Consider the following 25,964-nt stretch of genomic DNA (forward strand, 5'->3'; position numbering starts at 1 on the left):
CTCTCAGAGACCGGATCCCCTTCTCTGTGCAAGGAAGCTACTGTATTTGCAGCAGCCATAGCTCCTATCCAGTCAGCCACATAGACTCTGGTGAGTGCAAATTCAGTGTGAGACCCTGCCCACACTGTAGAGTCGCTGCCCACGCTGTAGAGACATTATCCACACTGTAGAGTCACTGCCCACACTGTAGAGTCACTGCCCACACTGTAGAGACCCTGTCCACACTGTAGGAACCCTGTCCACACTGTAGAGACCCTGTCCACACTGTAGAGACCCTGTGCACACTGCAGAGACACAGTTCCCACACTGACAGACATACACACAATGCAGACAGATGAGCAAACACGTAAACAACCACACACTGAGATAGATCAATACCTGGTTACCAGGACATTGGTGCTCCTGGGGACCTGCTCTCTGCCCTCTGCCCTCTCTCACACAAGAAGGGAGGTCCTTTGAGTCTCCCAGACTTTTTGTGAGCATGTTCCTGTCTTCTTTATTCTAGCACAACCCTTAGAACATAGATGACCCTCTGGATATCACACAAGGGAACGCAGGTCCGGAGAGAGGCTAAGCGTCTGCTTAAAACCTGGCACACAGCAGGCTGCAGGCATGACAATTCTTTTCTTTGTACTATTATAGTCTCTTTGCCTAGCTGGCACTGTAAATAACGGTAAACCCAAAAGCAGCTCAAGGATTATGTAATCTATTTTGACCAGGATTGTCTAAAACACATCCATGTTTCAAATTATAAATATATCTCCCAAAGCTGGGAAAGAGAGTAAGACCCTGGTTGCCCAGGTCCCCTGCTGGGCAATTTCCTTCCATGCAAAAAGAGGGCAGTCCCCTGCCTGATTTTTAAATCCTCACTGGGCACGCAGCAAGAACTCAGCCTGCACTCACTTCAGTGGGCCCCCTGAAAAACTCTGCAGGAAGCCCCTCCTGGCCACACCCTGACCTATGCAGTAGTCTCTCTCTCTCTCTCTCTCCCCCCCCTCTCTCTCTCTCACACACACACACACACACAAGCACACACACACACACACACACAGCAGAAGCAGCAGCATTCATGCACCTAACTAAATAAGTAAATAAAGTAGTTAGAGGGTTGCTGTGGTTTGTCCTTGATTCACAGAAGCTGTTTGTCGATATTTCCTGGATGGAAAGTATTTCTTAATCCAGTAACAGTGACAATAATGGACTAGGTCATATCTCTAGATACCTTTCACACCCAGAAGACCGGCATGCTGTCATCTGAGCATGTCAGGCTCTCAAACACAGCTGACACAGAAATTATCAAAGCCCAGCTGTGCACATCGGGGTTAAGAAGCCACGTGCCTTCCATGTTAGACCTGTCCGTGCATGCATCCTCTCTGACACGTCAGTTACAGACAACAGAAAACGGTTCGTGGCCCACTTCATGGTCCACAGTTATTGCTTCATTCTCCTTCTCTCCTTTGTCTGTAAAAAAGATGCTACTGGAAGAATTAAAGGTGACAGGAAAGGGCCTTCACAGATCCAGACAAAACAACATCTGCATTAAAAGCCGTTTTCTAGAGGCAGAATGGAGAGGCAGTCTTCAGTTCTTCGCAAGAAATGGGCTGCTTCCTGTCCGTCAGCTCGTAATTAATCCACCCGCATATCCAGGCTTTGGGTCTTCATGATGGGCATAGACTTATCATCTGGTCACCTGAATGCACACACTTCAGCTACCGAAACTGACACCAGCCGTGTATATACAGCACACTGGGCATGTCCCTCCAAGGGGTTATGCCAGAGCGTTTACAGCGTGGACGGCATGAATTTCAAAGACAGCTTTCCTTTGGTCAGACACCAATGAGGACGAATCCTGGGCGAAGCCAGCAACGCTGGCCACACTGTCCTAGAGCCTACACTGTACTTGTTCAGTTGGGAGGGTTAGCTAAGTTCCCGACTCTGCTCCATCTGCTGAGTAGGGAAAGGGAGTTTACAGAGAGGCGACTGCTCCAGACATGTCCCCAGTGATGCCACCACAGGAGCTCTGAAATCTTCCCAGCCCCTCATCTCACGGTAACCTGGACAGTGTCTCTATGCTCATTCATTCATTCATTCATTCATTCATTCAAGGCATAGCCCTCCACTCTCTGAGCTCTATGATCTGTGGAAACTAGTGACGGGAAACACTGCCCTTGGAAAGTGCCTTCAGGTGGCTGAGTCACTGAAACAAAATTACGACCCCGCAGGCGGTAGGTTCTGTGGAAATGATAGCCCACTAGCGAGGAGGTGAGGGCACCCCAAGGTCACAATTCCCCCCCCCCCGACCTGTAGGACCCACCAGTTCCCCACACCCTCCCCTTCTTTACCCTTCCTCACATCGAAACCCAGATGCCAGAGAACAGGAAGAAGTCTAAATCCATCCTGACGTATACACCCCAAAGAAATGGGTGTATACACCCAAATACCCAAATTAAAAGATACGGAGGAGCGCAAAGTGAGTGGTGTTTATACACTGTTACCTATACATTTAAATCATTTCTAAGATAAGAATGTATTTTTAGAGTGTGTGTGTGTGTTGTGTGTGTGTGTTGTGTGTGAGTGTGTGTGTGTATGTGTGTGTTGTGTTGTGTGTGAGTGTGTGTGTGTGTTGTGTGTGTATGAGTGTGTTGTGTGTGAGTGTGTGGTGTTGTGTGTGTGAGTGTGTGTGTGTGTTGTGTGTGAGTGTGTGTGTGTATGTGTGTGTGTGGTGTTGTGTGTGTGAGTGTGTGTGTGTGTGTTGTGTGTGAGTGTGTGTGTGTATGTGTGTGTGTTGTGTTGTGTGTGTGAGTGTGTGTGTGTGTTGTGTGTGTATGAGTGTGTTGTGTGTGAGTGTGTGTGTGTGTGTGTGTGTGTGTGTGGTGTTGTGTGTGTGAGTGTGTGTGTGTGTGTGTGTGTGGTGTTAGATCCCCTATGCCTGGAGTTACAGGCACAGTTGTGAGGCAGCTGATATGGATTCTGGGACCTGAACTTGGTCCTCTGGAAGATCACAGGTACCCTTCACCACTGAGCCTTCCCTCCACCCCCACCCCCACCCCCGAGATTATTCCTAACCATTCTTTACGCCTCGTTGTCCACATGCTTTTAGGAGAGAAAGGGACCTTGTTATGGTGAGAATATAAAACGCCCCTACCTGCTCATATATTCAAACCCTTGGTCAGCAGCTGGCCCTGCTGTTTGGAACAGCAGGCCTTGCTGAAGGAAGTATGTCATGGGGGGCGGGCTTTGAAGTTTTATAGCTTTTGTTGTACTTCCTGTTCACTCTCTGCTTCCTGAATACCAGTGCAACGTGATCAGCCAACTTCCTGATCCTGTAGCCACGGCCTCCCAGCCACGATGGACTCTGTCTTTCTGGAGCTGTGAGCAACTCCTTCCCTCCCTCAGCCTGTCCTGCAGGGTACTTTACCACAGCGACAGAAAAGAGCATAATCCAGTCCATGAAATGCTTTCCCGTTTGTACTGTCAATAAATATGAGCCTGACCCCACCTGAGCTACACCACCTCGAAAGGGAACAACCACGTCTGTGACCGCAGGAGTGGGAACGGGCACGGCGTGGGACCTCACACATAAGCTAACCAGCGGCCTCTTTCAGGTAACACCACCCCCCCACCCCACCACCACCCCCCCACCCCACCACCACCCCACCACTCCACCACCCCCCCATCCCCCCACCCCCCCACCCCCGTGCCTGGTTGCTGTGGACACAGCCAGGGTTTGCTCCACACCTCAATCTGGTGCTCCACACTGAGCTACATTCCCAGCCCCTGTGTTGGCTGCTTGGATTTTTAAGTATTTGGCTAATGTTTTCATCTTAAAAGCAATTCCTGATGGGCGGTGGTGGCGCACACTTTTAGTCCCAGCACTCGGGAGGCAGAGGCAGGTGGATCTCTGTGAGTCCGAGGCCAGCCTGGTCTACAAGAGCTAGTTCCAGAACAGCCTCCAAAGCCACAGAGAAACCCTGTCTCAAAAAACAAACAACAACAACAAAAAAAAAAAAAAAAAAAAAAAAAAACCAGTTCCCATGCCAGGGCCAGAGAGAACATTCCAGCACTAAAGTGCTTGTCTTCCAGATACACAGGCCTGAGTCTGAAAAGGAAGTTTAAAAAAAAAAAAAAAAAAAGCTGGGTGGGGGCATATATCTATAGTTTCAGGTACAAGACTGTGGACTCATCAAGATAGAATAGATAGGGAAGTATTTTCTCTGAATTTGTCAAATGCAAATGGACCAGGTATTGTTTATGTATTTATTGCCTGGAAACATTGTATATAGTTATTATAGTTATTGTATATAGTTTTTTATGGTAATAGTTTTTCTTTTTCTAAGTACACAAAAAGGGGAATCATGGTGATAAATTATTTATGATTTATTAAAGATTGCCTGAGGATTCAGAAAGCAAAGTCAGCCTCAAGCTATAGAGGTCAGGCAGTGGTGGCGCACACCTTTAATCCCAGGACTCAGGAGATAAAAGCAGATGGATCTCTCAGAGTTCAAGGCCACCCAGGGCTACATGAGATTGAATGTGTCTAAAAGAGAAACAGAGCTCACGCCTTTAACCCCAGCACTAGAGAGATATAAAAGATAGAGCAGGGTCTTCAGTGGTCAGTCTCAGGAGTCTCCAGCTACGTTGAGAGCAGAGCAGTCTGGGATTGCAGTGTGAGGTTTGATGGAGCCAGGATCACATTTCAGTCTGAGGTAAAGTGCGAGCTAGTGGCTAGTTGCTTTGTTTCTCTGAACTCCAGCTAGAAGCTTTGACCCCAATATCTGTCTCTGGGTCTTTTATTTATCATGCTATACTCTGGCCAACGAGCCTGGCCTAATCAGCTAGCTCCATTAAAGTGAGTGACCTTGGTGACATGGGGTGACATGTGTTGATTTTACTGGCTGATTAATCACGCTGTTCTGGGCAGAGTATCGCCAGGTAGAAAGAGAAGGTGGAGTCAAGAGATGCCATGTAGCCACCAGGAGGCAAGATGCCAGGACATCACCGGTGTCCTGCACACAGATTAGTAGATATGGGTTAATTTTATAAGAGAGACAATTGGCCAGTAATAAACCTAAGACATTGGCCAAACAATTATACATACATACATACACACATACATACATATGTCTCTGAGTGGTTATTTATAAGCAGCTGTGGGGACCCAGCAAGCAGAGAGAAACCAGTCAAGAGGGACCAGGCTAAACAGAGCAAAGTACCTAAGACCTAGAAAAGCTTTTTTAAAAAGGGCTGTATAGTGCATATACAGAGCTGACAGCTTCCTGGTTCAGTCTCTCATGCGGGCCACGGTGCCCTACAACAACACAGCATTCAGGCTTCAGCACACACAAAACTAGAACTGCAACCAGCAAGAACAACATCGACCAAGAAACACAAGCGCATACTAAACATCCAGGCTCTAGGTAATTGGCAAATAACAGAGATTATTCCAACAGCTGCCCTATCCTGAGGAGCCTAAGTCTTGTACTAGAATGTCTTAGCTAAGGTATGAGAGGATTGTAACTGTGATTGTCTCATCTTCAATCCTGAGACCCTCAAAATCCATGGTGGGTGGAATCCTGAGCAAAAAGTCTCCGTGCACAGTCCCTCACATGCACATTCATCCTACAGACACACATATGAACACATGCAAACATTCACGGATTACATATACAAACACAGGGCAGTAGCTCGCGGTCTAACTGGCTGGGTCAAGTTCCGCTACCCTGACTTCATCATGGTGGATGTACCGTTTAGCCATGAGCCAAAATAGCTCCTTCCTCGCCTGAGATCTTTGTCAGGGTATTTTATCCTAACAGGGGTTGGGGTGGGGGGAGATAAAACAATAAAACACCAGCCCAGCCATGACAGGCCATAATCACATCACAGAAGTTGTCCCTGAGAGGGGTTGCCTGGTTCGTTGTTCCAGGCAGGGACTCGACGACATTCTGCCCAGCAGTTTTACCTCTGCAGCTAGGTAGTTCCCAGTTGCAAGATGCTTAAATCTGAACAGGCTGTTCCATTGTCCGGCGCCGCCTCGGCATGGATCGTGGTGAACCACCTAAAGGGAGGGAGGGTTTCAGTCCAAGTGCCAGCAGCCAGGGTACCCTTCTGTGTGTGCAACCCATCTAACACCTACCCTGAGAGCGCGATGTGGGAAGAAAACAACACTTCCCATCAGTGAGCAAGAGACGTGTCATACCTCACTGGAGGGGGCCCACGCCTCACACCTGAAAACACCGTCTTACGGCAAAAGGCGTGTTTCCTGCCAGGGGACAGGGGCTCACAAACAAAATCCCAGGATTTGGGGGGGGGGGTCACTCTGTGCTGCTCTGTGAGTTCCAGGCCAACCTGGACTATAAAGCGAGATCCTACCTAATATATCTCATTATTGGGCACAGCATTGGGAAGATCTGGGCAAAACACCAGCACCACGCCAGGCACCCACGGGCTGCATGAAACCCCTTCCAGGAGTTTCTTCCAACTGGCTGATTTCAAACTTGTGGCTGCTGCCTGTCTCAACCTGGCGGATAGTATTCTTAGCTGTGAGTATCTTGATTTCAATGGCATTCGAAGGAAAAATACCTGCTATTTTCGGTGGCTATGGGTTCTGTCTCTGCATCCCCCTGCCGTGGCTCAGGCTCTACCACAGAGACGCATATCTTCCAGTCTGATCAGCACTGATGAATTCACAATGGAATTTTTCCCCTTTTCAATAAGCAGAACTTATTTGTTCTGCTTTATAATGGGTTCCTCTGTGACAAATTCCTTTCAAATCGGTCACAGCCACAAAGAGATATGCGTTAGTTCACAAAAATTATTCCATGTTATGGACATGACGCCAATGTTGCCCATAGCAGCAAAGCAAACAACAGCCTAATGACCTTTATCTTTTTTATCTAAATATTTAGTAACACCCTCCCCCCGAAAAAAAAGGAAAACAAGTACACACCTCTATTTCCCAGAGTGCTTTAGAACTAGTAGCTGAAGTTGCTGACTGGCGCAAGGTCGTCCGAAGGAAAATGTGCTGTTTTTTCTCATAATCATCACAGGTCAGAAACTTCTCTTGTTCAGCATGAAACAGTCTCACAACATCGCCCTGGAGAGACAGATGAAGAAATGCTAACCTTCCAACAGTCACCGGGACCAGCAAACTGGGGGCCCGGCTGTTCCCTTCTGGGCTGCAGAGCCACGCCTTTCCTTGAATGGCTCTGAGCACATTTCACATTACTGGCACATGAGAATGTAGGTTTGTATGGAGGGCTCACTCACCCCTTTCAACACGTCCTCTCGATAGGAACTGAATTTCATGAATAAAGTGATTTTCCAGCTAGTGTTACAGTTGACGGCGTTCACCTATTGACGGGAACAGATGTTAAAAGACGTGAGACGGTAGACTCTACATTCTGTACCCAAAATCACCATTTCAAACAGGAAAAGAAGAAGAAAAAAGACAACTATGGACAGGGAAGTATGGGCCACAATAAAAACGTCTCCAAAGAACCGTTCAGTTCCTACAGATAGGTGCCCAAGGATGCTCACACCAGCAGGATGATGCTTGGGAGAATCGCGAAGCAACATGATCTCCCTCCCTCCTTCCTCCTCTCCCTCCCTTTCTCCCCCTCCCTCCTTCCTCCCCTCTTTTTCTCCTCCTCCCTCCTGACCCCTCTCCCTTCCCCTCTCTATTCTTCCTACTCTCCCCCCCTTTCCTTTCTGTCTTCATCCCTGTTTCCTACTCTCCTCCTCCGTACCCCCAGAGAAAATCGACATCCCCTCCCTTCCTTCCCTGCCTGGACTCACCTCTTTGCAGCCCGGGTTGTCCAGGAGCTCCACATTGCTCGCGTGCAGGGGCTGCCCAGCGTTCACAGGCATCAGAACAACTTTATCTCCTACGACGATCTGGGAATCAGAAACACACCCCGATGCTCTGTGAGGCTGGAAAGGCCGGGCAGTCCTCACCAGCAGCCTGGCTCCTGGTCCTGTCACTCTACACTCTGCGACTGGACTCTTCTGCCTGAGAAGTGTGCTCAAACACACGGGCTTGCACTCAGATCCTCCGGGCCTGCTGAACCCTGCTCCCCATTAGTCTCCCTATCATCTGGGGCTCCTCAGAGGTCAGAATTGGGCGATTTTCTTCCCAAAAGCCTTTGCAGTAGAAACAGTGAAGGCGGCTGCTGGGATGCTTTTCTACCCAAGCTTCAGAATCTCATCAGGGTAGCAGAGGACACATCCCTCCCTGCTCCCTCCCCACTGAAAGGCTGTGAGTATGCTTAACTAATTATCCCAGATCTCAGAGTAACGAAGCATCTGACCTCTGGGTTCAGGAAGTACAAGGCAGGACACGACCTTGTAAAACTTTGTCAGGCCTGGAGCTTTCAGTTCCTTTGTACTCAAAACATCCGAAACCAGAAGTGTAGGAGCCCATGTCTCTTTCAAAGCAATAATTATCAGGGTTCCAGGAGAAAGCACTAAAAAGTATAAGCCTGTCTTTATATCCGTCTGTGCGATAATAGCAATGTCTATTATACTTGCAAATATCTTTACATCTAATTCAATTTGAGAATTGAATTCTAATTCAATTCTTTTTGTCTTTTTTGGTTTTTCGAGACAGGGTTTCTCTGTAGCTTTGGAGCCTGTCCTGGAAGTAGCTCTTGTAGACCAGGCTGGTCTCAAACTCACAGAGATCCACCTGCCTCCGCCTCCCAAAGAGTGCTGGGACTAACGGCGTGTACCACCAACGCCCGGCAAAATTACCTTTTCTTAATAGCAATAACAGTTTCATTTCAGTAACTGGAGAGACGTGTGATGGTTAAGTTCTTTTTTGATTGTTTTTTTCTTTTTTAAGATTTATTTGTTTTATATACGTGTGTGTGTGTGTGTGTGTGTGTGTGTGTTTCTATCTGTGTGTTCACCTTCATGCCAGAAGAGGGCATCAGATCCTACTTTTGATGGTTGTGAGCCACCATGTCAAACTCAGGACCTCCGAAAGATTTATTTGTTTTATGTACGTGTGTGTGTTTGTGTGTGTGTGTGTGTGTGTGTGTGTGTGTGTGTGTGTGTGTGTTTCTATCTGTGTGTTCACCTTCATGCCAGAAGAGGGCATCAGATCCTACTTTTGATGGTTGTGAGCCACCATGTCAAACTCAGGACCTCCGAAAGAGCAGCCAGTGCTCTTAACTATAGAGCCATCTCTCCAACTTCCCCATTCTGAAGCAAAATCAGAAACCTTCCCTTTGCATATTTCATACCAATGACATGTTAGAACAATTAAAGATTACTTTGATATGTAAATGAGAAAACAATTGGGACCATCTCCATGTACCTTAACCATTTTAGTGTCACGTGACCCTAAGTGGCTACTGTTGAGGGGCGTGTTGCTGCACACTGTATGTAGAGATCTACCTGTGCCCAAGAAGCCTCAAGTCCCGTAGCCAAGCACAGGATGGCGCCCTTGGCTTTGGGGGTCGAGCGCCTGCTGTTTGCTGGCCAGGCCTCTAGACCTCACCTGACCTTCCAAACACAGATGCCGGCAAACACTCATTTACAGAAAATAAAGTAAATCATTTACTTTAGATAACACTTAAGAGGGGCTAAGGAAAAAAAAAAAAAAACCAGATTTGTATCTGGGGGAATTCACATTACTAGATATATTGGAATTATTCTCAGAAGAGTGAGGCTTCAGGCCTTAACTGCCCACGCAGCTAGACACTAAGAAGTTTTATTGGATGCACACCGGGAGGGTGAGGCCCTTTGGTTTTACATCTCACCACCCCAAAGCACTTCTGTTGGATGTATGTAGCAGCCCTGTCACACTGAAACACTCAAGCTGGGATTTCACTGATAATAACGCCACCTGCAGCTGGCTGTCCTTGCTTTGAGTGTCACCCAGGACAGTAAGAGGAGCCTCGCAATGGGAATCAGGAAACACCAATACTCTAGTACCCACCTCTGCTACAAGTCTACCTCTTCGTGCTTCTAAATCTACTGTCAGGGCAAAGGACCCTTGTCTTCTCATGTCAAGACTGAAAGTGACAGAGTTTAACCGCTCAAACATGAAGAGGACACGTGGAAATGAAATACGGGTATTTTCTGCTCACGGGTGTCCTCGGTGGTTTTTCTAGTAACTTGGGAGCAGCCAAGGGCTTTCTATGCAGCAGGGAGTGGAGGGACCTGTGGCCTCGTTTCCCCCAAACCATGCACCCCCTACCTAGTGTACCTTCATGCACTCAGCACAAGGAGCAGTGTGTGCCCCAGGCTGCCATCTGCGTCATCCTCCACTTGAGCCTGAAGGACTTCTTGTTGGGTACGTACAACCTAAGTCTCTCCTTCACTCGCTGCTAAATAGCAAACTGTAATTTTAAAATTCCTCCGAACACTGCAATTTCCTCTCCATTTAAGATACTTGTGCAGAAACCCAGTCACAATTAAACCACTCAAGGAGACAACATTAGCAACTGCCTTCAATAAACTACAGTAGGTTGATGTTGCAAAGCGCTGCCTATACCTAGCCAAGAAAATGAGAGCTTGCATACAAGTCCCCGTGCAGCTGATACAAGGCTGTGGGCATGCCAGCCTGCCTCGACAACCTTCATCACACACAAAGCTATATGGAGGTGAACAAACACAGTGATGGTTTCAGCAAGAAGCGGGAAGACTATATTGCAACAGGGCTTTGTAGAACGCATCCAGATAAGGACAACTTAGCACCGTGGGCGGCCACAAAGACAAGGTTTGAGTGAAAGGCTTCCTTTTGTTCCAATGTCCTGCTGAAACTAATTGTCTAAAGTAGTTGTTACATTCAACTCTCTCCGGATGCTATCAAGTGGCTTGCGAGTGGTGAGAGCCAGACAAAGGATGGATAAGCAGAGGGAACCATGAAATTCTCAGCAACCCGAAGGCGGAGGCTCATTTCACCATGGCATCATATTCTTTCAGTTTGAGCGTACTTCGGATTTGTTTGAGTTGACGTTTAGTTTTCATGGATCACCTATAGATGGTAACATGGGAGCTGGGGGCAGGGCAGCATTACAAGGGAAGTGGATAGTTCACAGACTGCATTTTAGCCCTTGAATGACTGAGAGTTGAGTGTAATTAACTACTCGTTCAGAGTAAGGATGCACCATGCTCACAGCACACACCGATTAACGTCAGAGGGGAGAACTGGTTTCCCAAGGAACCCAATCCATCCCTGCATGCCATGCAGCTAACCCTTACCTAAGGAAGACATCACCAGAAAAATTATTAACCCAGTTACATCATGGTGCTCATGTCCTGTGGAATTGAATTTGTACTTTAAAATTCACTGGAAAAAGAGATTCTCTATAGAAAAGAAGGCATTTCTAATGTAAGAAATACCTCTAAACACACTAAAGATGCAACCCAAGCACTGACTGTGGAAACTGACGGGAGAATTACATTTTCACGTCAGTCAGAATCCACGCTAGCTTCTTCACGTGGCAAGTTTTGATCACCTGGCATTTGTACAGAATTCTGCTTATAAGCCTATCTTTATTGAGCATCTTCCAGGAGCTAAGGGCTACCAGGAAAATATCAAATTGTTAGCCTGGAGTGGCAAGCACACCTGTAATCCCAGCAGTCAGTGGGCTGGTACTGAGGTAGGAGAGCCAATACAAGTTTGAGGTCAGCCTATGCTATACTAAATAACAAGTGCCACGATGTCAGGCAAGAATATAGTCAGACGCTATCTCGATAAATAAGTACAATGAAACAAAGGTCCCTGTAAAATCATCTCACATTATTTTCTCTTCCACAAAGTAACGGAAGAGATCTAAGCCAGTGGTTCTCAGCCTGTGGGTCACGACCCTTTGTGATTTAAATGACTTTTCCATAGGGGTCACCTGAGGCCGCCCCATTGGAAAACACAGATGTTTACCATATGATTCATGTATGATTCATTACAGTTATGAAGCAGCAGCGAAAATAATTTTACGGTTGGGGTCACCACAACATGAGGGACTGTGTTAAAGGGTCACCGCGTTAGGAAGGTTGAGAACCTCTGGTCTAAGCAGTGGTTCAGCCACTGTATAGTCATCATCCCCAACGAGTAGATGTCACAGCCCTACAAACCCTGCACACTGTGACAACGCTCTAAGAAGTTGGCTGTGAAGACACTGAATGGATGGATCACTGTCTCGGCTCTCAAAGATCCCCTGTTCATCCACAAGGCTGGGTGCCGTGGTGGCCCTCTTCCTTGCCAGCAGGAAAGTGACCTGCCTCTTTGAAAAGGCTTCACACGGTCTGGCTGGACATGACTCTAACTTAACCCGAACTCTGTCCCGTGATTTCTGAGCATGGCGAATATTGTAAACAAATGCACTTAACCTAGTAAAATAACGCTAACGCCAAATGTGTCAGAAAGTACAATGACACGTACGGGCAAAAACTAAATTGCCACAATGCAACCCATTGTTCCCTATGCTAACTTAAACGGTTTAGAGTTAAGGGGCTGAACACTGTATCTCCCTTCTCTGTGCTTTCTGCGCCTCTAGAGCACTGTGTGTTGTTTGCTTCCCTCTGGGTCTTGTGTGCACGCACATTATCACCCTCACTTCTCAGCTTCCAGAAGGGATGGATGTAGAACCAGGACCCTTCGTTCCCTGCGGCGTCCAAGGACACACGCATGGCATTCTTCTCCAGTAGCGCGGGCAGCCTCTTGTTGACAGTCAGGTACTTGTTGCTTTTTATATGCAGCAGCTGCAGAGGAAAGATGTGTGTTAGAGCCTGTATCCATGGTCTCCTCGGGTAGCTGTATTCATAAATCCGCACACCACAACTCACGCTGGAAACTAAACACGGGAGCTATTTTAAGAAGGCTCAGCAACCATCAGCTTCCCACGCTGCCTGCCCGTCTCCTGCCGTCTCCACCCCAAGTTCTGCTTCAAGGGTGACGGTGACAGTACGAGGAAGATACACCAGGGGGTACTGAAGACACCTGCAGCATCCACTGAGGAATAACAGGCTTTCCAAAAAATGGCCCAGAGGGTCCCTGAAATCTCACCCATCTCCAATACTCCTACAGACACACAGGCAGAATCTGCTAAAGAAAATCAAAGCCTGAGAGAAGGTATACGCCTACTCCATGCACTGAGCACCCCGCCCATCGGCAGCACTAACTCTCGCTCTGCAGCTTCAACAGAGTCAGCGAGGAGACTGTGACCTCCCACTTCTGAGATGCACACAGGAGGACCAGCCCTTGCCTCTCCCTTCTTCATGGATGCCATGGACAGGCTTCCCAAAATATAACCTTAATGGGTAGAACTACAAAGACAAATTCCCCATCTATTTTCAAAATCAGTCCAAAAAAAAAAGGGACATTTTAGTACCCATAAAATTTTTAATTGAAAAAAGAATCCTCTTTTTTGGTTCTCATTATACGAATGAAGACATGGAAAGCCATGGGTCTGAGAGCTGGCTCAAATGGTTGAGTGCTGCCTTACAAGCCTGAGAGCCTGAGTTCAATCCCCCAAGTTAAAAAAAAAAATCAAAACAGAAGCAGGGTGAGGAGGCACACACTTGTAACCCCAGCGCTGGGGAAATGTATCCCTGGGCTCCCTGGCAGCCAGTTTAGCTGGGCCCACAAGTCCGAGCTGCCTCCAAGTCTCCAAAACAACATGGGGAAGCTCTAATAACAACAACTGAGATGAGGCTAACTTCAGGCTTACACACACGCGCGCACACATACACATGTGCACACACATGCATACACACATGTGCATACATACATACACATGCACACGCACACACATGCACGCACACATATACATACACAAACACAGGAATGAATACACATACACACGCGCGCACACATGCATGCATGCACATGCACCCAGGCACACACACACACATGCACACATACACACACTCACACACATGTATATATACACATGCATACACATGCATACATACATATACACACATATATACTCACACATACATACATACATACATAAGCATACACATACATACATGCACACGTATACACGTGCATACATACACATGCATACATACACATGTGCACACACATGCACACTCACACATGCACACACACCCTCAAGCCTGAGTATGTACCCTCAGGGTCCATGTTTCAAAGCACAAAGGGCAGCTCCTAACTAAGACAAGCATTTGTACCTGACATGTTTGACACAGAGCTTAAATGAGTCACCAAAACTCATTGAGGAGACATCCCTGGAAGTTGCCTAGGGGACGTGCAGTCCCACCACCCACCTTGCCGGAAGTCACTCCCTGCACCCTGTCCTGTGTGAAACAGTTCCCCTGCCCTCTGGCACATTGCCATTGGCCCATCACAGCACACCAGGAGACACCATTCTTTAATGCAGCCTTATAAAGCGCGTTGTTGTGGTGGTTCCTATAAGGACCTGTGTGAGCTGTTGCTTATCATTTTAAACAGTGTCTCCTTTATGAGCTCTCAAGGGAAACACTTTCCTGGTCTCAGTCTGGGAATGAGTGAGCTCCTAGACTCCAGATGGGCACTGTGCTGTAGACCTCCATGACCAGGACTGTAGCAGGGCCCTTCCTGTGGCCAAGCAGGGCAGCAATGCCTGGGGTGTGGTCAGCAGAGACAGCAGCAATGCCTGGGGTGTGGTCAGCAGCAGCAATGCCTTGGGCTAGGTTTTATCAAACTTCCTAAGCAAGTCTCACTCTTGACCTCACCTCGTGCAGCCACCCATTATTTTCCCTTCAACCCAGCTACCTGGCCTTGGTGACTGGGCCTTTATCTACCGAGGTGCTGTGTTTCTTGGAAAAGGTCTTACATTCATTTTCAGAACAAGGTGGGGCCCTTGCTAGCAAACAAACAAAAAACCAAAAAAAAAAAAAAAGCCTAAAAGATCCAGATGAAGCAGGGTAAAGGAATGCAGCTGAGCTAGATGAGGGTGTGCATGCCGGCGAGGACCGAAAGCCGAAGAAGACTCCTGTCGCATGTACAATCTGAGAACTTTCCCCTCCACCCCAGGGAAAACATCCACTAAACCACCGTCTTCTGGGCCTTGCAAACCCTCCTGCACAGTTGTGCCTTTGGTAACTTAGCTTCCCACCTGAGACCAGTTTTCCGAATGCCTGCATGGATCGCCTAAGTTTGGGGATTGCGGGCCAGCGCTGTTTGGGCCTGGCACAAGATGTATTCAGTACATACGTGATGTTCACTGAAAGCCTCATGTTTCATACGGCTTGGCATGCGGGCAGTTTGACGGATGACCCGTAAAATACTTCCCTCTTTGATGACAAAATGGAGACTTACTTGTATAACATTGCTGTATTTCACGATTTCTCCCAAAAGCTTCCTGTTCTCTGATTCATTCTGTTTCTGTTCCAGCTCAGCGGCGTGCTGCAAGGAGGCCACCAAGTATTGAGTGCAGAAGCAACCTGAGACCATGACTTACGAAGAACTCTTAGTAACAGAATAAATCAGACTGGCTGTGTTACTGGGGAGCCGGATTTGGGACAGGGTTTGTCTGTGTAGCCCCGGCTGTCCTGGAACTTACTCTGTAGACTAAACTCAGACATCTAGTGCTAGCAAGGAAGATTTCTGTTCTTGGGGGCACATTTACACTAGGCTCCCCCAGATCTCCCCACTCCAACCCACCCCAAGTGTGACAACTTTTCGATCTATGCTGAATACAGCCAAACCTGTCTTGGGCCATTTGTTTCTATAGTGCAAATTTCAGTTAAGTGGAAGGCTCTGTGGAACTAGGAACTTTTCTACCATGTGATGTGCAGCTGTTAGAAAAGCAGGTAAATTAAAATCTTAAGGTATAGTTTTCAATTCTGAGAGTACCTAGGATGATACGAAATTTAGCGCTATCAAATTCAAACTCAGTCAACCCTAAATATATATATATGTGTGTGTTTGTGTGTGTGTGTGTGTGCATGTATGTGTATATATACATATGCATACACACACACACATAATTTTCTTCATAGACTGTTAGAGAAAAACTAAGTACTATAAAGAGTAAAATGTAATTAAATTTAACAATCAGGGGTTTTTAATGCCTTTTCAGTTTGGTGAGTCGTTCAGAATTAGCCCGGCACACCTTAAAAAATAACAGTGGGGATGTGTTGCCCACATGCCAGGAAATAAGTAGGTACGCCCTACAACGGAAAACTACATACCTCTGCACCGTGCCTGAAATCTCTACACAATGGCGCCCTCAGCAAGCCAGGCGGTCTGCTTGTTATTGCAGCCTCAGGGGAAGAGGGCGCCCGCTTACCTGGAGCTTCTTCAGCAGGGCCGCCTCAGAGTGGTTTCCTTGCTTTGCCTGCTTGGCTTTCCAGTATTGCTTCTGGGCAGAGTATCGATTCATAGGGCACACCTTGAAAAGGCAGTCTGGGAAACAAAGGAACAATGTAACTAAGGCTCCCGCCACTTTCTCCACACCCTTTGTAAGCCTCGTTTGAGACATTAGTATCTTCTGGCATTTGGGAAGTCATTCAAAGGTCATGCCACAGCCATTCCCTGAACAAGTCTTAATGCACTCTGTAACATCCTTTTCAAATACCTACTTCGATTTCAATAAAATAGATGCTTCTTTATTGGGGTTTTATGAAACATTCTAGCTAATTAATTCACGAGGAAGTGGCTGTATAAGGCGATTCTTATTTTAGTCAGCTTTGGATTTTTGAGACAGGGTCTCTTGTAGCCCAGGCTGACCTCCATCTTACCAGGTAGACAAGATGGCCTTGATTCCCTGGCCTTCCTGTCTTTACCTTATAGCATTTGGGCAGCAGGCACAAGCCAACAAGCGTTGTGGAATATTTAACTGTTTAAAGATGTGTTACATTTGTTTATGCTGTAGAATATTACTGTAACTATGTGAAGGTGTGTTACATTTGTTTATGCTGCATTTGTTTAATTATGAAAAGATGTGTAGCTGTTTCACCATGCCTGCCTAAGGTATCTGATTGGTCTAATAAAGAGCAGAACAGCCAATAGGTAGACAGAGAAAGCATAGGCAGGGCTGGCAGGCAGAGAGAATGAACGGGAGAAATCTAGGCTTGAGAAGACCAAAGGAGAAGAGGAGGAGGAGAGAAGGAGGGGGAAGAGAGGGACACCCTGGGGTCAGAAGCCAGGCACAAGAGTCAGTGAAAGTAAGGCATACAGAAGGAAAGAAAGGTAAAAAGCCCAGAGGCAAAACATAGATAAAGAGATTAAAGTAAGACCTAAGATAGGGCCAAGCACTCATAACTAAGAATAAGTCCCCATGTCATGATTTGGGAGCTGACTGGTGACCCAAAAGAAAGCCTGGTACAGCCATGCCTGACTTGCCGAGGTATTTCTTAATTGTCATGAGGTATTTGATCTTAGAAAATGAACAGTGTGAAGCTGGATGTGGTCATCCGCAGCCCTAGTCCCAACACTCAGGAGGCTGAGATGGTTAGATGGTGAGTTCGAGGCCAGACTGAGCTACTTCACCTCAAGGATGCTTTATCTGCCCTTGCATTATGATTACTTGTCCATGTTCAGTATATTTGATGCAAGAAATACCCACATGGCCATTGCAGCCATCCAGTCCCCTAGGCTCCAAATACCTAGGGTGAACGTGGTGGAAATCTGAGAGACAGTATAATAGGAAGGAAAAATTAAAAGAAAACAAAAGCCAAAACTGTAGTCTGATTTCCAAATACCTAAATCTATAGGCTGGAGATCGTAACCATAGGCAACCATGGTAGTGATGTCTCCAAGGCAGAAGAGCTAAGCAGTGATTCCTTCCTAATGGGCCCAGCTGTTCTCCTTGTGCTGGGGTATCACACAAGGTGATCTCAGCATAAAACACAGGTCAACTCCCAAGGTCTGTGGGCCCTGGATGTTCCTCCCGTTTCAGTGATAAAATACTTACTAGCAACTGTCCACACCAGCCACAGTCAGGGAGAAGGGAGGGATGGCTGCCCAGCCCCCTGCCTCCACTCACATGGTCCAGGATCCCAGCCAGGGACCCTGCTGCCCAACTCAACGCAGTCATAGACTTCCCCAGCGACATGAGCAATGGTCCAACTCCCTCTAGAGCCTGTCAGAGTGTCAGTTAACGCTGACACCACACATGACCAAGCAATAAGAGACGGGCTGCAGAGACATCTCAGTGTCAGAGTGGCTCAGCCAGCGATGGCTCAAATTCTGGGGCTGCAACCCCCTCCTCGTCCTTGGGAACCAGGCATGCGCACACACACATGCATAAAGGCCAAGCGCTCACATAAGATAAAAACTCTGGCAGTCATGGTGGCACACACCTTCTTTAATGCCAGCACTTGGGAGGCACAGGCAGGCAGATCTCTGTGAGTTCAAGGTCTACATAGTTAATTCCAGGACAGGACAGTCTGGGCTATGGAGTAAGACTCTGTCTCAAAAAAAAAAAAAAAAACCTAAATAAATAAACTAAAACATTCTCAGCTGTTCTAATGGTAATGGTACAAAATGACTAAGGCTGTGGTGGCTTGAGTAGGAATACCCCCACAGGGTTATATTTTAATGTGTGGGCATCAGGGAGTGGGCTACTTGGCAGAGATTAGGAGGTGTGGCCTTGTTGGAGAAAGTGTGTCACAGGGGGTGGGCTTTGGGGTTTCAAATGCTCCAGCCGGGCCCTGTCTCTTCCTCTCCCTCCCTCTCTCCCTCCCTCTCTCCCTCCCTCTCTCTCCCTCTCTCCCTCTCTCTCTTCTTCCCTCTCTCTCCCTCTCTCTCTCTCTCCCTCTCTCTCTCCCCCTCCCTCTCTCTTACTGTTGCCCGTGGATCCAGATGTAGACCTCTCAGCTACCATATCTGCCTGCATGCCACCTTGCTTCCAACCATGAGGATAACAAGCTACATCTCTGAACTGTACACCAGCCCCAATCAAAAGCTTTCTTTAAGAGTTGCCACGGCCATGGTGTCTCTTCACAGCAATAGAGCCCTAAGACAAGGAGTGTCACTAACATTTTTAAGAAATTAGAAATAAAGGGAGGGAGGGAGAGGGAACTGGGATCTGGGATCAACATGTAAAAAAATAAATTAAATAAAAAAAAAGAAAGAAAACACATGCTGAACCAAACTTGAAATAAACCTTGGTCATACAAAAGTTAAAAAAAGGAAATTAAAAATAAAACAGACCGTGGAAGCCAGAGAGTAACTTGTAGAGTTTGGTTCTCTCCTCCCACGTTGTAAGTCCAGGGGTCAAACACATGTCATCACGGTGCACAGAGAGCCCCTGACCCACTAAGGCATCTTGTCTGCCCCACAAATCCTATCAGGTTTTCCACTTTCACACCCAGAAAGGCAACACATAATTTAGAACTTAAAAAAAAATACAAACATAAAGCTGAAGAGATGGCTTCGTAGTAAAAAGACCTCCTGCTCTTCCAGAGGACCAGAGCTTCGTTCCCAGCACCCACAGAGGATAACTCACAGCCAACCACCTACACCTCCAGTTCCAAGTGATCTGATGCCCTCTATTGGCTTCCACAGGTACTGCACTCATGCACAAACACACACACACACACACACACACACACACAAATACATCTAAATAAAAACAAAAAATCTCAAAAAAGTCTCAAAAAATCAAAACTAAATAAGTTAATTTTTAAAATACTAATGTAGATAAACATTTGTTCATTTGACTTGGCAGTGCTGAGGATTGAACTCACCACCTTGCATATGCTAGGCATGCAGTAAGCTAGAGATCCACTAAGATATGACCCAAGCCCGACAATGAATAATTTATATGAGGCAGAAAGCAACACCTTCAAAATGCTAACCCAGGCCTGAAGACCATCACAGCTGCAATGTGACCCAGAAGAACCTGGCACATGCCTGTAAAGACCAAAGGCTACCATTGAGACATGTTGTCCTTGGCAGCATACCCTACGAGGCTCAGAAATTATTTCCTACATACTGGCAATCACAAAGAGGGTTATACAGAGTTTTCGAAGCATAAATGCTAAGGTTGTTCACAAGCAAGCATGAAAGGATGTCTGTGAGTTAATGCTGTGGATTATTTTGACAAATACGAGGCCAGTAACAAAACTACATTGTCTTGGTGCAGTAAAAACACAAGTTGATGTTCACACAGAGCAGAGCCCTGTGGCCCATGGGTAGCTAGGACATCTCTACAGACAGCATGGAGGCCTGAGTGTGTGGCTGAATTGGTTAGGAAACACCAGACATCCGACTATGCTTATTGGAATCCCCAGCCTATGCCTTGGGTGTTATGACTCAGACCCCACCCTCGGGAAGTTCGCTGCGGAATTAAAGCTTCCCATGGGGGCTCTGAAGGAGCATAAGACCGCTGCCTGGGACTCTCCCTCGGGTGACATCTCATTTTATGTCAGTAAATACGCAGAGAATTCGGACTGCACGATGGTTGGGACTGACAGAACGTAGGTCAAACGCCCTCTGTGCAAAAGCTGTTATGGGAGCAGCGCCCGGGTGTGACCGCTTTAGAGCATGTCAGGAATATATACCAAGCTTGGACGGGTCAGATGTTTTGTCCAACTCTGAATGTACCTGCCTATCGAAAGTGTTACGAATGCCTGCCACACCTAATTCACAGGGGTGCTGAGACCGAGAAGATAATCGAAGTGAAATCTCCCTGTGAACGTTAAGGCCTGTCATTAATGTAAGGCCGGATGATTAATGTTGCCTCCTTCTCTCAGCCAGAGCCCCATGAAGATGCAGAAGTGACTAATCCCTCGGCCAGCCGAGAAAAGCAGCTATCTTAGGTTCAGCCGGCAAACACCCCAAGAGTGTGCAATTAACATGTCCACCCTTTCAGTGGAAGACGGCCCTGCGTGTGTTCGTATAAAATTCTGGAAGTCTCCGGAACGCAGCAGCATCGAGCAGAGGGAACACTTCCTGCTGCCTTGTAAGTCAAACACCCAGCAAGGGTGGCACCTCAGACAGGCCCTCTCCTTCCTGTTCAAAGAATTCAGCTAGTTCAGACTCATCACCCAGACCTATCCAGACCTTTCCAAACCTGCCGTTAGAGTCAGCTCTCCAGAAAGCTGAGGCTGACACACCTGTAACCCAAGCTCTCAGGGAGAGGACTGAGTCTGAGGCTAGCCTAGGCTACGGTGTGAGACCCTGTCTCAAAAAAAAAAAAAAAAAGCCAACGTTAGCTCCCCGAATTCCTGCATCTGTTCATTCTCTCAGCTTGAAAGGGTCTCTCCATTCAGAGCTAGCTCAGAGCCACTTTTTAGCCAGACAGCCACCTCCTCATCATCTCAAGGCTCAATGAATTAAGTTTTTAAAAAAGGAAAAGTTTGCATCACAGAATAATCATGAAAAGCACAAGTAAAAGGAAGTGATTTGAGTTTAATTCTTTTACAGGGTTATCCTTCACCGGGGAGGCCAACAATATGCAGGGGCACAGCGTATTAGGGTATGTCAGTTACCCAGCAAGGCGTGACGTGGTCACCAGGCAGCGTCAGAGGGATCACAGCTCAACAGCAGGACCTCTTTTCTAACCGCCTTGAAAGAGCAGCTTTCAACCTGTGGGTTGTGACCCCTTTGGGAGGGTCACAGCAGATATGCCATATATCAGATATCTATATTATGATTCCTAACTATAGCTATGAGGTAGCAATGAAAATAATTCATGATGGGGGGGGGGGTCACCACAACACAAGGAACTGTACTGTAGGATCACAGCGCTAGGAAGGTTGAGAACCAAAGTTGAGCTTTGGAAGGAAGGGAAGCCCCCGGGGGGCACTAGCTTCAGCCTCACGCCAAACGTGTGTGGAGGAATGACCCTTGAAACCTCTTAATGCCGTGTAGCAGAAACTCCACACTGGATGACACCAAGTCCCTGAAACACACACACACACACACACACACTCACACGCTCACACACACTCACACGCTCACACACACAGTCACACACTCACACACACTCACACTCACACAGTCACACACACACACACGCTCACACACACAGTCACACACTCACACACACTCACACACACAGTCACACACACACACTCACACACACTCGAAGCCCTGCAAACCCAGCAGGAAACCAACCAACACCCCCAATTCCTGTAGCCACCTACTCAAGTTTGAAGTGCTTTGCTTTATACTCCTAAAGTATTTGCCCCTGAGGCTGTTTCCATCTCCCAGAAACCACGTTCAGCCCTCCAGTCAAGGCCAGTGTGTAACTCTCAGTGTGTCTTGCCAAGGGTGAAGGGAAGACATGCTGTCTCACGTCCCATCTTTAGTGATGTCTTAAGACTTAAGTGAAGTCAGCAAGCCTGTCTCTCAACAAGTTGGACATCCACCTAAATCCACCTAAAGCCCGTCCATGCTGCCTTGTAGAATGACCTCATACTGACTAAGGGACATTGCTGCCAGAGACTTGACTCCCTGCTCCATGCATGGGGAGGAGGGTGTGTAAGGTAAGGTTCTGGGAATGTCCTCTTCTTTGGAAGGGGATGTTTTTCCCCGTGACAAATGAAATGTTAGAGCTCTTCCTTGGGAAGGAGACAGGAAGACAAGGGGCCGGTCCACAGCAGCGACCCATCTCAGACCTGGTCACAGGATGGTCTCACCTGGTCATGGGATGGTCTGATATGGTCATGGGATGGTCTCACCTGGTCACGGGATGGTCTAACCTGGTCATGGGATGGTCTCACCTGGTCATGGGATGGTCTAACCTGGTCATGGGATGTCCTGACCTGGTCATGGGATGGTCTAACCTGGTCATGCGACTGTCTGCAACAGAAGTGTAACTCGGCTTTGTGTGTGTGTGTGTGTGTGTGTGTAACTCGGCTTTTACTCAGTCTAAGGAACTCATTTTGAAATGCACTGTCTGAATCAGAGTCTCGATGTTGAGAAGTTATCAGAGAGTATGTTCTTATGAAAATATCAAAGCAAACTCTCCTCAGTCCTGCCTAGGGAGGCTGCAAAGGCCAGGAGGAATGGACAGACTGCATTAAGAAATAGAAAAAGTTCGTCACAACACATCCTGGGCCAGCACCCAAGAAGGCAGCAATCTCCTTCCTCTACCGGAGAGCCAGCTACGCTACCACAGGAGGGATAAGAAACCGTCTTCATAGCTCCGGGCTGTGCAATGCTAAAGTGTTAACCCTCAAAGGGGACTCAGATAAAATCCAGCCTTCTGTTGTCTGAGATAAAGGAGCAAAACTCAGAGCTTGAGTTGTCAAGGTTCTTCCTGATAAGACTCTCCAGATTAGAACATGTTACATGCACGGACAAGAGCAACTACAGACAGGACCTCTGAGTGCCCTGGCAAATGAGCGCTTGTGTTAGGTGCCTTTCTGTTCCGTTACTGTGACAGAGTACCTGAGACACTCCAGTTAATGGTAAGTACAGGTCCTGCTGCCTTTGGATCTGCGGTGCCACACTAAACCATGGTGGAAATGTGTGAGGGAGGAAACCGCTTACCTCACAGAAAGCAAGCAAACACAAGGCAGGCAAGGGCTGGAGCAACAGCTGCCCTTCCATGGGAGCATGCTTGAAAGCCAGTCAGGATTTCAGAAACGAAGGCGCAGTTCTTAGACCCAGGGAGTGGCTAAGGGACTTGATCTGGAATTTGAACCAGGAGCCTCCAAACCTAACTTGATACGCAGCTATGAGTCAAAGCAGTGTTTCTTCGTGTCGAAGCAAAGTGTCTCACGTTAAATGTCTTTCTTAACTCTACACGTGCACCTCGAGGTCACTCAGAACCGGCTGAAACCAGCTTCCACCACAAACCTTGTGTCCCCAAACAGAACCCTTTGGAGTTGTGCACTTAAACTTTGATTTGTCATCACAGCAAGACCCAGGCCTGCTGTCTCCATTAACAACAGAGCCCTAATGTGACCAGCAAATACAAACAGTGGAAAAATACTGGCCAGACAGCAAGGAATGGCTCGATTCTCCTCCAGCCTACTAAAGCCACGTGACACAAACAACTTTCAGATAAAATCTGTGCGATATGTTCACATTGATACACTCATATGTGCACTAGTTATAAAACACCAAAAGAAATTGATGAAAGCTTTTAGGGGAATTTTGTTAACGTATTGTACCAAAATAACGTGTAAATACATCAATGAGAATGTTACAAAATCTTGTTCTTCTTGAGATTAATTTCCTGATTCAAATGTTAATGAGTAAATACTTTTTTAAAAAAGCTTTATTTGGATCAGAAGAGAAACAGAATTTAAACACATTATGGATAATTTATATTCTAGTTAAGGTTTGGATTCTAACATTCAACAGGCCATTTCAATGGATAAGCAGCATTTGCTATCAGGGGAAAAAAACACAATGTATAGTGGATGAATTGATTTCAGGAATCAAATGCACATCTCTAAGTTTCATTAAACAAATTCAAGAGCCAAAGGAGAACGGAAACTGAATTTATATACATATATCCATACATGATACGTGTGTGTGTGGTGTGTATGTATGTGTGTGTGTGCATGTGTGTGGTGTGTGTGGGGAGTGTGTGGGGTGTGTGTGTGTATGTGTGTGGGGTGTGTGTGGTATGTGTGTGTGTGTAGTTTGTGTGTATGTGTGGGGGGGGTGTGGGGGGGGTGTGTGTGTATGGTATGTGTGTATGGTGCATGTGTATGTGTGTGTATGTATGTGTGTGGTTTGTATGTGTGTGCGTGGTGTGTATGTATTTGTGTGTGTGGTATTGTGTGTGTGTATGTGTGGTGTGTGTGTGTGTGTTTATGTGGTGTGTCTTCTATGGCAAAAATCAAACAATCCATTCGACCCTAACTAGCCCCTCTGGGTGGGATAGGAGAGATCTGACTGAGTGGAACCGAACGGAGCAGGGAGAATAGGGAAGGGGAGGGGTAGCGCTTACTTTTTTGAGGAATGCCTTGTGCACTGTAATGTGTGCACACGTGCACGCGCACAGGGCTACAATACAAAATGCACTTACTTCTGGAAGTCGTAATAAAGTGTTCAGTGGGACTGGAGTGAGTGATTGCAGCTCGTGCAGAGAACCTAGGTTCAGGTCCCTACACATGTATAACAGCTCACAACCATCTGTACCTCCCGTTGTAGAAGATTCGAAGCCCTTTTCTGACCTCTGTGGGCACTGTACACACATGGTACACGTACATACATGCACATACTCATATGCATAAAGATAAAAATAACCCTCTATAATGTCCCCTCCTCCCCTCAATCTGCCTGTCCTTCCCACAGCAGTGGCCATCAGCTGCCTTCGCTCATCAGCATGTCTGCATTGAGTCTGCATTTAGCACCTACTGTCTGCAATGTGCAGACGGTCAGAGCCCTTTTGCAAGCAGAACGCCACTCAGCTTCCTAAGGAGCGATCATGAGACAGCCATCCTCACCCTTCTGCAACATTTTAGAGCCAAGCAGTGAAACTATTTGAGAATCTCAGTTCTTATCTTAACTCCAAAGCCTGACACCCAGGAGGTGAAGAAGGTTGGAGGACCCCGGAGAGGCACCCTTTAGGCCACCCATGATGCCTGTCAAGTTCCTAACATACAAAAATCTAGACTTTCGAGTACTCTCACCAACAGTCAAGCTCTACACAAACATAAAAACCAAAGGGAGAAAACAAAATCCAAGATCTCGGATACATCACGGGGGTCAGGGGGCGGGTACAAGTCACTAGTCCTTAAAACACAAACCCAAGGTGATCAGAGTGACTGTGCTGTGGTTGGAGGTGGCTTATCTAGGGTCCTAGCACTTGTGTGGGGAGCTTGGCCAGGCTCACAGGCGGTGAGACCTTCAGGGGGTGGAGTTTAGTGGGAGGCAATTAGGTCACTGGGAATACTTCCTCTAAAGGAAATTAAGGTAGCTCTTGTGGAACCTTGCTCAGTCCTCGGGGAATGATTGCTACAAAAGAACACCCCTCCCCACCCTCTACTGCCTGTCTCCCTAGAGCCTCTCATGACCACATGATGTAGCAGAAGGCGTGCTCAACCCAACCAGGCACAATTTACCCCACATCCTTAGACCCCAAATAGTGGGAGTT

General features: G+C 47.1%; 1 protein-coding gene across 1 annotated transcript in view; it reads right to left on the reverse strand.

Annotated features, from left to right (window-relative positions):
• Window positions 1–25,964, reverse strand: part of Itpr2 (inositol 1,4,5-trisphosphate receptor type 2) — a 356,230-nt gene that overhangs the window by 276,514 nt on the left and 53,752 nt on the right. Inside the window, exons 3-9 of the mRNA XM_051173394.1 lie at window positions 16,245–16,360; window positions 15,272–15,358; window positions 12,550–12,708; window positions 7,795–7,893; window positions 7,267–7,350; window positions 6,947–7,093; window positions 5,960–6,055 (exon numbers count right to left, since the gene is read on the reverse strand). Coding sequence (XP_051029351.1) covers window positions 5,960–6,055; window positions 6,947–7,093; window positions 7,267–7,350; window positions 7,795–7,893; window positions 12,550–12,708; window positions 15,272–15,358; window positions 16,245–16,360 — 788 coding nt within the window. The remainder of the gene's footprint in view (window positions 1–5,959; window positions 6,056–6,946; window positions 7,094–7,266; window positions 7,351–7,794; window positions 7,894–12,549; window positions 12,709–15,271; window positions 15,359–16,244; window positions 16,361–25,964) is intronic.

Source organism: Phodopus roborovskii, unplaced genomic scaffold (assembly GCF_943737965.1).
Source record: "Phodopus roborovskii unplaced genomic scaffold, PHOROB, whole genome shotgun sequence".
Taxonomy (NCBI): Eukaryota; Metazoa; Chordata; class Mammalia; order Rodentia; family Cricetidae; genus Phodopus; species Phodopus roborovskii.